The sequence below is a fragment of the Rhinopithecus bieti genome, unplaced genomic scaffold, assembly GCF_001698545.2.
Source record: "Rhinopithecus bieti isolate Rb0 unplaced genomic scaffold, ASM169854v2 scaffold_18466, whole genome shotgun sequence".
Classification (NCBI taxonomy): Eukaryota; Metazoa; Chordata; class Mammalia; order Primates; family Cercopithecidae; genus Rhinopithecus; species Rhinopithecus bieti.
In genome coordinates, this window is record NW_016809319.1 from 1,218,172 (window position 1) to 1,232,316 (window position 14,145).

The 14,145-nt window shown below is 43.3% G+C and overlaps 2 protein-coding genes and 1 pseudogene across 2 annotated transcripts; 2 read left to right on the forward strand and 1 right to left on the reverse strand.

The window, feature by feature from the left end:
- Positions 1-2,274: 2,274 nt before the first annotated feature.
- H1-5 (H1.5 linker histone, cluster member) lies at positions 2,275-3,129 on the forward strand. The gene has a single exon (XM_017889148.1). The coding sequence runs from the start codon at positions 2,398-2,400 to the stop codon at positions 3,076-3,078; it is 681 nt and encodes a 226-aa protein (XP_017744637.1). The 5' UTR covers positions 2,275-2,397; the 3' UTR covers positions 3,079-3,129.
- A 727-nt stretch (positions 3,130-3,856) lies between these two features.
- On the reverse strand, positions 3,857-4,489 carry H2AC16 (H2A clustered histone 16). The gene has a single exon (XM_017889150.1). It carries the CDS (start codon positions 4,393-4,395, stop codon positions 4,003-4,005), a length of 393 nt encoding a protein of 130 aa, XP_017744639.1. The 5' UTR covers positions 4,396-4,489; the 3' UTR covers positions 3,857-4,002.
- Positions 4,394-5,778, forward strand: LOC108540118 (histone H2B type 2-E-like; annotated as a pseudogene).
- The last annotated feature ends 8,367 nt before the right edge of the window (positions 5,779-14,145 follow it).

Genomic DNA, 14,145 nt, shown 5'->3' on the forward strand with positions numbered 1-14,145 from the left:
CCTCTTCCCACAATTAACTTAGAGCTCTTTTAGTGGCTGTCTGCTAGGTGTAGGAACAACTTGACACTGCCTCTTCCAAGCTTCAAAGACAGTTCTCTTCTCACCTCTTCAAGGATTTTCCCTCCATAATGGAGCTGAGGCCATGTTTCTGGGTTTAAAATTTAGAGCTGCCACTTCATAGCTGTATAACCTTTGGCAAGTTGTTCATTCTCTATCTGGGCCTCATGCTGTATAGCTGTAAATGTGGCAAATTAATAGAAACCTGTAGAACATATTTAAGATTACTTCCTGGCAGGTAGTAAATGCTGAATGAGTGTCAGCCCTTATTGTTATACCCCTGCTCCCACTACGCATGGAGTTTTGGGGTTTTTTTCTCCTGGACCTTCTAAGTTTTGTGTTTGGAACAGCAGAAAGTGCTTGGTTAGAACATTTTCTTGTGAAGATCTCCTTTACTTTAGTTCTCAATTTGCATTGTTCGGTAAGAGGCCTATACAATATCTGCGTCTCTGTGGATAAATTTATAACACAGCAAAAGGGCTAGATAATAAATAGTTTGGAGTTTAAAGGCTATATATAGTCTCTGTAACACATTCTTTTTAGTTTTTAGTTTGTTTGCTTGTTCGAGACAGCATCTTGCTCCATCGCCCAGGCTGGAGTGCAGTGGTGCTATCACTGCTCACTGCAGCCTTGACACCATGAATTCAAGTGATCCTCCCACCTCAGTCTCCCAAGTAGCTGAGACTACAGGCATGCACCACCACACCCAGCAATATTTTTTGTATTTTCAGTAGAGATAGGGTTTCACCACGTTGCCCAGGCTGGTCTTGAACTCCTGAACTCAAGCAACCCACCTATCCCAGTCTTCCCCAGTGCTGAGATTACAGACATGAACCACCGTGCCCAGCCTTTGTTTTTGTTTTTGTTTTAAACAATACTGTTAAAATGTAAAGACTTCTTAGCTTGAGGGCCATACAGAAACAAGCCATTGTCCAGATTTGGCCATAGTCTGCCAACCTCTCCAGGAGTTCTTAGAGAGAAGATGAAGTGTGTTGGCTACTTTAAATTTTCTTGCACAGCATTTCAAGGGTGAGAAATAAGTGACTGTTGATTTCATTAGGAATCCAAATTATCATTTGATCATTTTTATCATCCAGGCATCCTGTCCAATCCCCTCCACATCCCATAAATCGTAAACTTCACCATTTATTTCAACCTCAATGTATTTGCCTGTGTTTTCCTGAGTTCCTCTGAACTTCTATAATCTGAAGTCACTCAATATCCAATCCAACCTTTTCAGTCAATAGCCAGATATTCTTCTAAAATATTAGCATTTAAACACACAAAAATACCCATATTGATGTATCCTGGCTGCTTATAGAAGAGAGTATTCCTGATGGTGCAGCTTGTTAAATGTGGGTGGAGATTCAGGGGGAGCAGTGAGAACATTTTGAAAACCTAACAGAATCCTGGGTCACCTAAACAGTTTGTGTATTTGAGGATAACAGGGCACTCTTGAATAATTTTCCGCAGGTTTGAATTTTCTCTAAACTGAATTACCTATATTATTTTTCTTCCCCTTTTTAATGGGTTTGCCCAGGAACTAAAAAGGGAAAACACTTCAATTAGAAAACATAACACATTTAAGTTTGAATTTGAATCTCGGTAGTTGGATTCTTAAGTCAAAGCGACTTGAATTACTGGTGCTGCAATGCAGAAGAAGTCACTCTGACAGTGGAACTTTTCCAAGCTGCAAAATCCCATTCTGTAAAGACATCAGCACATGGAAACTCCTAGGACACAGAACCAGTTTGTAAAGTCAAGTCTGTGTGGTTAAGTTGGGGCTGCAGGCAACCAGCTGTCCTGTGCCTGTGTTACTTGCTACAGTTAGAAACAAAGTTCATGCCCAAACCAAGGAACCCAGTGTCTTTTCTCTTGCAAAAATCAAAGCGTGAACTCATGGGCAAATTTTAAAAAATAACTTTCACCGGATACTTAATAGAAATTTATCGCGACACGCTACTAACTAACATGATGCCCTCAGCCCATTGGATTCTTATGAAAAACAGAAGGGATTTTTAAAAATATCTTTCATCAGTTGCACGAGATTCGTGAAAACACAAACAAGTATGTGAACCTGGAGGCTGTTTTCCTCCTTTGGAGCTTCAAAGTGCCAAATTCTGTACCGTTGTTTTAAGCATTTAATCAAATTTTGAGGACTAACAAACACAATTTGGGAGTCCAACCGCGAGTGGCGGCGGCCAGAGGGCGGCGGATTGGACGCTCCACCAATCACAGGGCAGCGCCGGCTTATATAAGCCCGGGGCCCGAGCATAGCAGCAATGCAAAACTTGCTCTTTGGATTTTGAGCTTATTCTCTTCTAGCAGTTTCTTGCTACCATGTCGGAAACCGCTCCTGCCGAAACAGCCACCCCAGCGCCTGTGGAGAAATCCCCCGCTAAGAAGAAGGCAACTAAGAAGGCGGCCGGCGCCGGCGCGGCTAAGCGCAAAGCGACTGGGCCCCCAGTCTCAGAGCTGATCACCAAGGCTGTGGCTGCTTCTAAGGAGCGCAATGGCCTTTCCTTGGCAGCTCTTAAGAAGGCCTTAGCGGCCGGTGGCTACGACGTGGAGAAGAATAACAGCCGCATCAAGCTGGGCCTCAAGAGCTTGGTGAGCAAGGGCACCCTGGTGCAGACCAAGGGCACTGGTGCTTCTGGCTCCTTTAAACTCAACAAGAAGGCGGCCTCTGGCGAAGCCAAGCCCAAAGCCAAGAAGGCAGGCGCCGCTAAAGCTAAGAAGCCCGCGGGGGCCACGCCTAAGAAGCCCAAGAAGGCTGCAGGGGCGAAAAAGGCAGTGAAGAAGACTCCGAAGAAGGCGAAGAAACCCGCGGCGGCTGGCGTCAAAAAAGTGGCGAAGAGCCCTAAGAAGTCCAAGGCCGCGGCCAAACCTAAAAAGGCAACCAAGAGTCCTGCCAAGCCCAAGGCAGTTAAGCCGAAAGCGGCAAAGCCCAAAGCCGCTAAACCCAAAGCAGCAAAACCAAAAGCTGCAAAGGCCAAGAAGGCGGCTGCCAAAAAGAAGTAGGAAGCTGGCGTGTGAAAACCGCAACAAAGCCCCAAAGGCTCTTTTCAGAGCCACTCAGAGATCTCTAAAAAATTGCTGTGCACAACGTGTTAGATCAGACAGGCAGTTTTCCTCCGTCTACCCTTATCGAGAAACGCAAGGCATGAGTTCCAACAGTTGGTTTTTTAAGAAGTTAGTTTCAAACTTTTTGTCTGACGCCTAGCTACAAAGAAGCTTCTTAAATTTTAAAAACCCCGCTCTAAAATCTGATTGGTCAGTTTTGTTCCATCATCAGTACGTGGTTTCTCCCGGTTTAAGCCATTTAGGCGCCAGCTACTTCGGCGTTACCGTGTTCGGCATTGATATGGCCAATTTGATATGACTGTCATTCTGTACTGGATTCCTTTTTTTCTTTACCCGAGTCAGAGTCTCGCTCTGTCACCCAGGCTGGCGTGCAGTGGCGCGGGCTCGGATCACTGCAGCCTCAGCCTCCCCGACTCAAACGATTGTCCCACTTCCGCCTCTTAAGTGCTAGGACTAAAGGTATGCACCACGCCGCCCGGCTAATTTTTGTATCGGCTATGATGCCCAGGCAGATCTCGAATTCATGAGCTCCAGCGATCTTCCCGCCTCAGCTTCCAAAAGTGCTGGGATTACAGGCGTGAGCCACTGCACCTGGCCCTGGATTTTTTTCTTATTGGCTCTAGTACATATAACACGAGATGAATAAACACAGCAAACACTCTTGTAAGCACATTCTGACTTAAACCAGTCACCTGAATCCTGTAAGGTTTTCCCTAAAGTCATTACTAAGCTCTAGATGAAAAATGCTTTTCTTTTCACAATAAAGGTTCCGAATGTTTAACCAGTGGCCCAGCTCTCCCGCAGAAATAGTAAGTGGCTCTGAAAAGAGCCGTTGTATTGGAAAGTGATGCTATGGAGACCTTATTTGCCCTTGGCCTTGTGATGACTCTCGGTCTTCTTGGGCAGTAGCACGGCCTGAATGTTGGGCAGGACACCACCCTGAGCGATGGTCACTTTGCCCAGCAGCTTGTTGAGCTCCTCGTCGTTACGGATGGCCAGCTGCAGGTGACGCGGGATAATACGGGTCTTCTTGTTGTCGCGGGCGGCGTTGCCCGCCAGCTCCAGGATTTCGGCGGTCAGGTACTCCAGCACCGCTGCAAGATACACCGGGGCGCCGGCCCCGACCCGCTCAGCATAGTTGCCCTTGCGGAGCAGCCGGTGCACTCGGCCCACGGGGAACTGGAGACCAGCCCGAGAAGAGCGGGTCTTGGCCTTGGCGCGAGCTTTGCCTCCCTGCTTGCCGCGTCCCGACATGATGAAGAAAACGATCAATAGACAGACTGAGAAGAGATTAAAGAACTTTGCCAGAGCTCCGCTACTTATAGTCAATACTGGGCGCGAAAATAAAGCTGTGCCATTGGCTCAAATTACAGTTTTATTTAAACCAATGGAATCGCTGTTATGAAACACGCTTCTTTGGATTGGACAAAATTGCATGTGACGTCATCTAGAATCGCCACCAGTCCTACACACTAGTGTATTAATCACCTCATTTGCATAAGAATTCGTGAATAGGAGTTACAACACACAGATTTTTCTTCTTCTTTTTTTTAAAGACCTGGTCTTCCTCTGTCGCCCAGGCTGGAGTGCAGTGGTGCCATCTCGGCTCACTGCAATGTCCGCTCCTGGGTTCAAGTGATTCTCCTGCCTCGGCCTCCTGAGTAACTGAGATTACAAGCGCCAGCCACCACAGCCCGGCTAATTTTTGTATTTTTTAGTAGAGACGGGGGTTTCACCATATTGGTCATGCTGGTCTTGAACCCCTGACCTTAGGCGATCCGCCTGCCTCGGCCTCCCAAAGTGCTGGGATTACAGGCGTGAGCCGCTGCGCCCGGCCACTTTTTATTTATTTATTTATTTTCCTTGAGACAGGGTCTGGCTTTGCCGCCCAGGTTGGAACGCAGCGGCGCGATCGTGACTCACCGCAACCTCCGCCTTCCTGGCTGAAGCGATCCTCCTCCCTGAGCCTCCCCAGTAACTGGGATTACAGGCCTGCATCACACGCCCAGCTAATTTTTTACATTTTTTTGGAGAGTCATGGTTTCGCCATTTTGTTCAGGCTCCTCTGGAACTCCTGACCTCAAGTGATCCGCCCATCTCCGCCTCCGCCTGCCAAACTACTGGAATTACGGGCGCGCGCTGCCGCGCCGGGCCGCTTTTTCCTATTCTTTGTACCTTTTCTGCAGTTAAATTACAGCACGCCTGACCCCACCAAGTCAGCCCCAGCCCTGAAAAAGGGTTCCAAAGAGGCTATTACTAAGACAAGAAGCGAAAGCGCAGCTGCAAGGAGAGCTGCACCGTGTACTTGTACAAGGTGCGGAAGCAGGTCCACCAACACCGGCATCTCTTCCAAAGCAATGGGGATCTTGAACACCTTCGTTATGACATCTTCGAGCGTTTCGCTGGCGAGGCTTCCCGCCTGGCGCATTACAAGCGTTCGACCATCACCTCCAGGGAGATCCAGACGGCGGTTAGCCTGTCACGCACGCGGTGTCCGAGAGCACCAAGGCCGTCACCAAGTACACGAGCTCCAAGTCAGCTCCTCTCTGGTTCGTCCACTTGGAACTCCACCAGGTTCTTCCTGACCCACACCCTAAAGACTCTTTTCAGAGATACCCACACTTCCTAAACAACTGACGTTCGTTTATCCCCAGTTTTGAAACGTTCAGTTAGCTTTAACCTAAAGCCTTTCATAAATGCTTCTTAATTTATGCAGTAGATACATTGTGGCCTTATGATATTTCCAATATTATCTGCTACCAAGAATTTTATGTTACAAACGTCAAATACACAAAATGGGAGTTTTATTGTGCATATTTCACTTATTCGGACTCAATTTCAACACTGAGGATCCCCTGTTGAGTAAGTTATTGTCTAGAAAACCAAGTATTCTTTAAAGTAAAAGTCCTATCAACCTCTACTGAAATATCATTGGACGTTTTACAGGTTACACTACAATTTTCAGGCCTCCTGGTAGGATGCTCAGTGACGCATGTAATCCAGGTGGCATTCTCTTTCAATTTTTCTTTTGTAACATGAATGCTGGGAATGTGCTTTCTTGCTACCTCCACTTTAGGCCTAATTTGCACAAAATGATCTAAAGGTGTTGAGATTAAAATGGAGAAAGAAGAAGGAAAGAAATAAGAACCAATTTACATCACCTCTTCCCACCAGTTAGAAATGAGGTCTGGATCATTCCTTGCTAATCCACATGCCATGCTGGCAGATGGAATTTTTCTACTAATTACTTTCTTTTACATTTGTCCTAGGTAGACCAAAGTACTCCACACTTCTCCCCACTTTCACACCTGTCTTATGAAGTTCCTCTAAGATGTAACTTGATTATGCTTCATGTTTTCCTCTCACCTTTAATGTCTCACCACTATAAAGAATGGCATTTCTGTTTACCATACTTTTAACATGATCAAAATTTTCCTCCGTTAAGAGTTTAGAATGTAGGTCTGTTTCTTTTCTGAGTCAGCTCCACATTTCATCTTACTTTATATTCTCCTTACTGGTTTTTTCTGTAATAAGGGGGAAATTCTAAACAAAAGGCAATATTTTGAAATGTGAAGGCAGGAGAGTCATGGGAAGGCTTTTTCTCCAAGAGAGAAGTGCAGTCTCCCAGTGTTTAGGCTAGGAAAACCATTTTGCCTTTTCCAGTAATCAGTGTGGAAATACAAGTCCCAATTGTGCTACAGACTATCAGATACCAGAATCATGAAACCTAACACCTTTGTTGTTTCTCTAGGTATTAGTCAATCTTTTCTCATTAAAAAGCTGGAGGTCTTAGATGGGCCTATGTGAATGAAAAAGCACAAAATCTAGGCTGAATTTATGAGCTCAGAGAGCCAAGGACAGTTAAGGTGCCAAGCATAGTTAAGGAGCCAAGTCTGCAGACAAAACCAGTGACTGTCTTCTCTCCAACTTCCAAAATGTTGCTGGAAACATTTGCAGAAGTCTATTGCTAGACTGGCGCTGTGGCTCATGCCTGTAATCCCAGTATGTTGGGAAGCCAAGGTGGACAGATCACAAGATCAGGAGTTCAAGACCAGCCTGGCCAATATGGTGAAACCTTGTCTCTACTAAAAATACAAAAAAATTAGCCAGACCTGGTGGGCACGTGCCTATAATCCCAGCAACTCCAGAGGCTGAGGCATGATAATCACTTGAACCTAGGAGGTGGAGGTTGCAGTCGGCCAAGATGGCACCACTGTACACCAGCCTGGGCAACAGAGCGAGACTCCAACTAAAAAAAAAAAAAAGAAAGAAGAAGTCTATTGCTTTACTAGATCCACCAACATTATTCAATCTGAAATTAGTACTGTTACTGATACAGTCAAGGAATGAAATAATATTAGGCTCACAAAGTACAATTATTATTTCCTGAAATGTTTCTTATAGCTGTCCTCCATTTCTGTAAAGTCAGTTTTGTCCACACTTTGAGGACCATCCCAAGATCTTACTTCCCCTGAAATCTTTTTTTTTTTTTTTTTTTTTTTTTTTTTTTTTTTTTTTTTGAGACGGAGTCTCGCTCCTGTCGCCCGGGCTGGAGTGCAGTGGCCGGATCCAGCTCACTGCAAGCTCCGCCTCCCGGGTTCACGCCATTCTCCTGCCTCAGCTCCCGAGTAGCTGGACTTACAGGCGCCCGCCACCTCACCCCGGCTAGTTTTTGTATTTTTTAGTAGAGACGGGTTTCACTCATGTTAGCCAGGATTGGTCCTCATCTTCTGACCTCGTGATCGCGCCCGTCTCGGCCTCCCAAAGCGCTGGGATTACAGGCTTGAGCCACCGCCCGGCCCCCTGAAATCTTTTTTATGTCTTTACGAATTTGCATTGTTTTCCCTGTCTTGAAGCTTCTCTAGAGTTCCTTCCTGTTTGAACCATTTCCCCACACAAATATACCCTGCCTATGAGCCAAGCAGAGACCTCCTTGTCTTTTCTGTTATCTTTATAAATTTCTTGTTCCATTAGACCCACTAATCTCAGAAATAACATTTGTTTCTAGATAGTCTTCTATTTGTCTTTAATATTTTTGTTTTGTAATCCATTTTTCTTTTTCTTTTTTAAAAATTTGTTGTAATCTATTTTTAACCCACCATTACCTGTCTTCTCTTTTGTGGGTTTGGCCTATGGGACTTACACCAGTACTCCAGTTTTGAAATTAGGAGACCAACTCTAAAACAAATGACCACTTCAAGAGATCGAGATTTTGGTTTCTTTGACACCCAGCTTCTTATTTGTAAGTTGGGAGATAACAGCAATTCATAGTTGTGTGAGTGTTGTAAAGATCAGTGAGAATACTTGTGAATTATGATTTAAACATATTTCATGTACATTAAAGAGGAATCCTTATATTTTATTCAGCATTGAAAGGCTTAGGCACCTCACCTATCAACTGAAATCACAGGAGCTCCGGCCGAGGCCAGTGCCTGTTTTCCAGTCCTTTTTATTTTCGTAGATATTTGTTGAGCACATGCTGTGTTCCAGAAAGTCTTCTAGACCAGAATTTTTTTTTTTTTTTTTTTTTTGAACGGAGACTTCTTAGTCGCCCAGGCTGGAGTGCGGTGGCGCAATCTCGGCTTCATCTGCAAGCTCCGCCCTCCCCGGGTTCACACCATTCTCCTGCCTCAGCCTCCGGAGTAGCTGGGACTACAGGCGCCAAAAATTAGCCTGCCCGGCTAATTTTTTTGTATTTTTAGTAGAGATGGGGTTTCACCATGTTAGCCAGGATGGTCTCGATCTCCTGACCTCGTGATCGCCCGTCCTCGGCCTCACAAAGTGCTGGGATTAGAGGCGTGAGCCACCGCGCCCGGCCGCCGACCGGAAATATTACAGTGAACTAAACAGACAAAAAGTTATGCACTCACAGTTTATTTTCTAATAAGGGAACAATATATATATATATATCTTTTATGATGTAAGATAATATTAAATGTTGGGGAGGAAAATAAAGCAGAAAAGAAAGATAGGCTTTGTATTTCTTATTTTAAATAACATAATCATAGAATGTTCATTTATAAGTTGAAATTTTAAAAAAGATGAGGAGATGAGGGAGTGGGCCTTTGGGGATTGTAGGCAGAATAAAAAATGAATAAGTAAAGAGGCCCTGAGGTGTTTGTAGGAAGGAGAGATACCTGGTACTAGTCAAGGAACAGCAAAGTGGTCAATGTGGCTGGAACTGAGGGAACAAGGAGAACAGTAGCTGGAAGTGGAGTAACAGAAATGGGGAAGCAGCCTCAAGAATGTATAGGACCTTATATCACACTGTAGTAGCTTTGGATAGTATTGTCCTATATTTCAAATGTTTAGTAGCTGCAGAAAGCTGTGGGTTTTGTGTGATCAGCTGTACTCATCTTAACCCCCTGTTCCTGGACTTTAAAGGGACAATATGCAAGGCACTCCACATGTCATTACTTCTTTGTTCAACCTTTCAGAAAGGATAGAAGGAAGGAAAACCTCCCAGGGTGAGTCAGGGTATGAAGAATCCCAAAGAAGTGCCAGACCCTTCCCTAAAGATATGGAAACTCAAGGTCTTTCACTCTCAACAGTTGCCTTCTTCCCCCAGAATAGTACCCGTTCCCCACAGCTTCCTGAACTAAGCAAATGCTGGTGGGAGAATCACGAATTTTGAATCTGCTTCCAGTTTGGGAGCATTAGAAACACCACAAACATGGGCCTGTGACAAATAAGACTGTCTCAAATGTTAAAGCCATGCCCACCATGTGATGCATGTCCCTACTTCTGAATTTCAGTGTTCTGCAACTTCTTTTTTTGAGACGGAGTCTCACTCTGCCGCCCAGACTGGAGTGCAGTGGCGCGATCTCGGCTACTGCAAGCTCCGCCTCCCGGGTTCACGCCATTCTCCTGCCTCAGCCTCTGGAGTAGTTGGGATTACAGGTGCCCGCCACCACGCCCGGCTAATTTTTTGTATTTTTTAGTAGAGTCAGGGTTTCACCATGTTAGTCAAGATGGTCTGGATCTCCTGACCTTGTGATCCGCCCTCCTCGGCCTCCCATAGTGGGAATTACAGGCGTGAGCCACCGCACCTGGCCGGTGTTCTGCAACTTCTTTAGATCAGTACCTTATTTCTACCTGTCTCAGAGCAAGACAGCAAAATCTCTCATATTTCCTTGTGTAGTACATTATCCACTAATTAGGTAATAATCAAATGGCCCTTTCAATGATATATCAGTTTTTTTGTTTTTGTTTTTTGTTGTTGTTTGTTTGTTTCTTGCTCAACCTTTCAGAAAGGATAGAAGGAAGGAAAACCTCCCAGGGTGAGTCATGGTATGAAGACTCTTTGTTTAGCTCTTGTTGCCCAGGATGAAGTGCAATGGCCCAATCTTGGCACATTGCAACCTCCGCTTCCCAGGTTCAAGTGATTCTCCTGCCTCAGCCTCCAGAGTAGCTGGGATTATAGGCATGCGCCACCACGCCCAGCTAATTGCGTATTGTTAGTCGAAACGGGGTTTCTCCATGTTGGTCAGGCTGGTCTTGAGAACTCCCGATCTCAGGTGATCTGCCTGCCTCGACCTCCCAAAGTGCTGGGATTGCAGGTGTGAGCCACCGTGCCCGGCCTATTTATCAGGTTTATATTCCCTATTTCTCATTCTTCTTTCAACTAATGGTCCCCAACTTTAATCATACATCACAATCATTGGTAGAACTTTGTGGGGGGAAAAATACTATTAACTAGACCCTACTGCAGAGATTCTGATTTAATTGATTAGGAGAGGGACCTGAGCATCTGGTATATGCACACATTTCTTTTTCCAGATGAAGTCTTGCTCTGTTGCCCAGGCTGGAGTGCAGTGGCCCAATCTTGGCTGACAACAATCTCCGCCTCCCAGGTTCAAGCAATTCTCCTGCCTCAGCCTCCCGAATAGCTGGAATTACAAGCGTCCACCACAATGCCTTATTTTTTATTTTATTTTATTTTATTTTATTTTTTGTATTTTCAGTAGAGACAGGGTTTCACCATACTGGCCAGGCTGGTCTCAAACTCCTGACCTCAAGTGATCCGCCTACCTCGGCCTCCCAAAGTGCTGGGATTACAGGCATGAGCCACCGCGCCCGGCCACATCTGGTATATTTGAAACTCCCCAGGTGATATTATGCCTGTAAGGGCTGAGAGACACATTTTTCAGTGCGTACTGTGGAAACAGCCTAAAAAATAGCTTCTGATATTTGCACCTTTGTGTAGCCCTTTCCACATTGCACCAGGGTTGGTCAACAGAATATGGCAGAAGTGAAGGTATGTCACTTCCAAGATTAGATAAGAGATTTCCATCATTGCCAATCTCTCTTGGATCACTCACTGCAGAGGAAGGAAGCCAGCCCTTATTAAGAGTAGCCCTCTAGAGACGTGTGGAAGAAAATGAGTCCTCTAGCCAACAGTCACATAAGTGAGCCTCTTCTTGCAACTTGGAAGTTACAGTCCCAGTCAAGAGCCTCGTGAGAGACAGACACTGAGTAAAAACCATTCAACTAAGCTGCTCCCAGATTCCTGACCCTCAGAAACTCTGAGAGGTAATAACTGTTTACTGTCATAAGCTGCTATATTTGGGGGATAATGTGTTACACTGTAATGGATAATACAACCCTTTCTTTCAAGGTTGAGCCTTGTCAAATCTCTTCCAAAAAATTTTCTCAAATTGCAGCATTCCAGAATATTTACCCTTTCCGAATTCCTATAGCAGTTATAGTTAATATTAAAGACAGTATAATTTATATGTTCTTATAATATAAACAGACATATAATTTATAAAGATCATATAAAATACTGTAGTCTTTAGTGTCATGGGGAATTGATTCCTCTAGCGTGCCAAAAACCCTGGATGTTCAAATCTGTTGTATAAAATGGTGTAGTATTTGCATATAACCTACATATATCTTCCCTATATTTTAAATCATCTCTACGTATAATACTTAAAACATGCAAATGATATATAAATAGTTGTTATATTGTGTTTTTTTATATCACTTTTTTATTGTTGTTATTTTTGATGTTTTCCCCTAAATATCTGAATCCTTGGTTGGTTGAAACCATGGAAGCAGAACCACATATACAGAAGGCTGGCTGTATAACCATAGTATCTTTTGACATTTCCTGTTTTATGACATTGGTTATTTTATTTAATATTGTTCAAACTTCAGTTATGTGAGTACCACTTTAAAATTCTTTTTCTTTTTACTGTATTTGGATACAAGCTACACTATGTAGAAAATGAAATCAATTTATTTTAAAAGCTTTATATCAGTATTCCAGGGGAAAATTTCTACCTCTGATCATAAAGAGAAGGTAACTATAAAACAGTATAAAATAAAACAGTAGTATTCAATTCTAGTTATATGCTGCTTGCTGTCTGCTACTTGGAGCCTAAAAACTGTTCTTTGTTATAAAATTGAAAAAAAAAAAGAGAGAGAGGAAAGATTAACAAGTGTTAGAGAGGCCTTAAACATCTGCTAGCACCAAATTGACACTTTTCTTTCCAGTCACTTAATCAGAAATATTTAAATAGAATAGAAAAGAGAATGATATTCTTATTCTCTGTTCCAACATTTAAAAAACCAAAGTTCATAAACTCCTCATAAACATTGTCCACAACTCTAGTGGTACTTGATACAGATCTGAGAAAACACTAGTTTCATTAATGTATTATTTATTTGAGCCACTACTGTATGCCCAACTCAGGAAATACAAAAATATATGACCTGGAGAAGCTTACATTGTGGTGGAACATTTGCAAAATTATGCTTACTTTTATTTCTCAAGCTTATTTTGTTGAAAGGAAAAGTAAATTGTAATGACTATTTCACGGTAACTTTCATATATACACCTCATCCAGGTTCCAAGAACATGCTTAGAAGCAGTGGACATCATCTCATAAAGTACTTGTAAGAAAAGTGGGAGTTTATTATTATCTCTGTATTGCAGACAATCAAGAGAATTACACACTCATTGAGGTATTTAAGTTACCAGGCTAGCAAATATGGAGTAGGATGTCAATCTCCAAAGGGCTTCCAGGGCTGTACTCCTTCCCTCTGTTTTAGGCAGCTTAGTAGGTTCTTCACTAATGTGGAATATCAGAACAACCTGCTTCAGTGCCACATCCACTTTTTCTATTTTCAGTATTTTGTTATTCACATATTCATCTTGCTTATTTCCCTTGTACATCTGAAAATTCTTGATTTAGTTTGCTCTAATACTCTGTTAGGGACTCCTGAATGTCAAAATTTGCATTATGGCCCTGCATTTAATGATCTGCCCACAAGCATTAAACCATACAATACTTATATCTTGCTTTTGCCACATTGGGGAAAAAAATAACATTAGTCATCAGCTGCCATTTATTGAGTATGTACTATCTTCTCAATACTATGCATTACTTAATTTATTTTTCCAGGCCTGGGAGGTAAGTGCTAGTGGTATCTATGATAAGGAGACAAAGGATTGGACATGTAGCATTATATTGTATTAATGTATTGACTGTTGTATTAGTTTGCTAGGACTGCCATAACAAGGTACCACAGACCTAGTGGCTTAAACAACAGAAATTAATTTTTTCACAGTTCTGGAGGCTGGAAGTCTGAGATCAAGCTGTGGTTTCTTTGAGACATAGTAGTGTTAGTTTCTTTGTCTTCTTCCTTCTCCCTCCTTCTTCTCCTCTTCTTCTCTTCCCTTTCCTCCTCCTCCTTCTTTCTTCTCTCTCTCCTAGCTTGTAGATGGCATCTTCCCCCTGGGTCTCCAGGTCATCTTTCCTCTGTGCATGTCTGTGTTCAAATTTCCTCTTCTTATTTTGTAGTTTAAAAAACATTTTTTTAAGAGATGGAGTCCTGAACTCCTGGCCTCAAGCTATCCTCCCACCTCACCATTCCAGAGTGTTGGGATTACAGGCCTGAGTCACCATGCCTGGCCACAAATTTCCTCTTCTTAAAAGGAAACCAGTCATATTGGATTAGGGCCTACTCTAATTACCTCATTTTCATTAATTGCCTCTT

Bases quoted from the DNA above. Each gene is read 5' to 3' on its own strand.
- H1-5 (XM_017889148.1), top strand. From the start codon at position 2,398: ATGTCGGAAACCGCTCCTGCCGAAACAGCCACCCCAGCGCCTGTGGAG.
- H2AC16 (XM_017889150.1), bottom strand. From the start codon at position 4,395: ATGTCGGGACGCGGCAAGCAGGGAGGCAAAGCTCGCGCCAAGGCCAAG.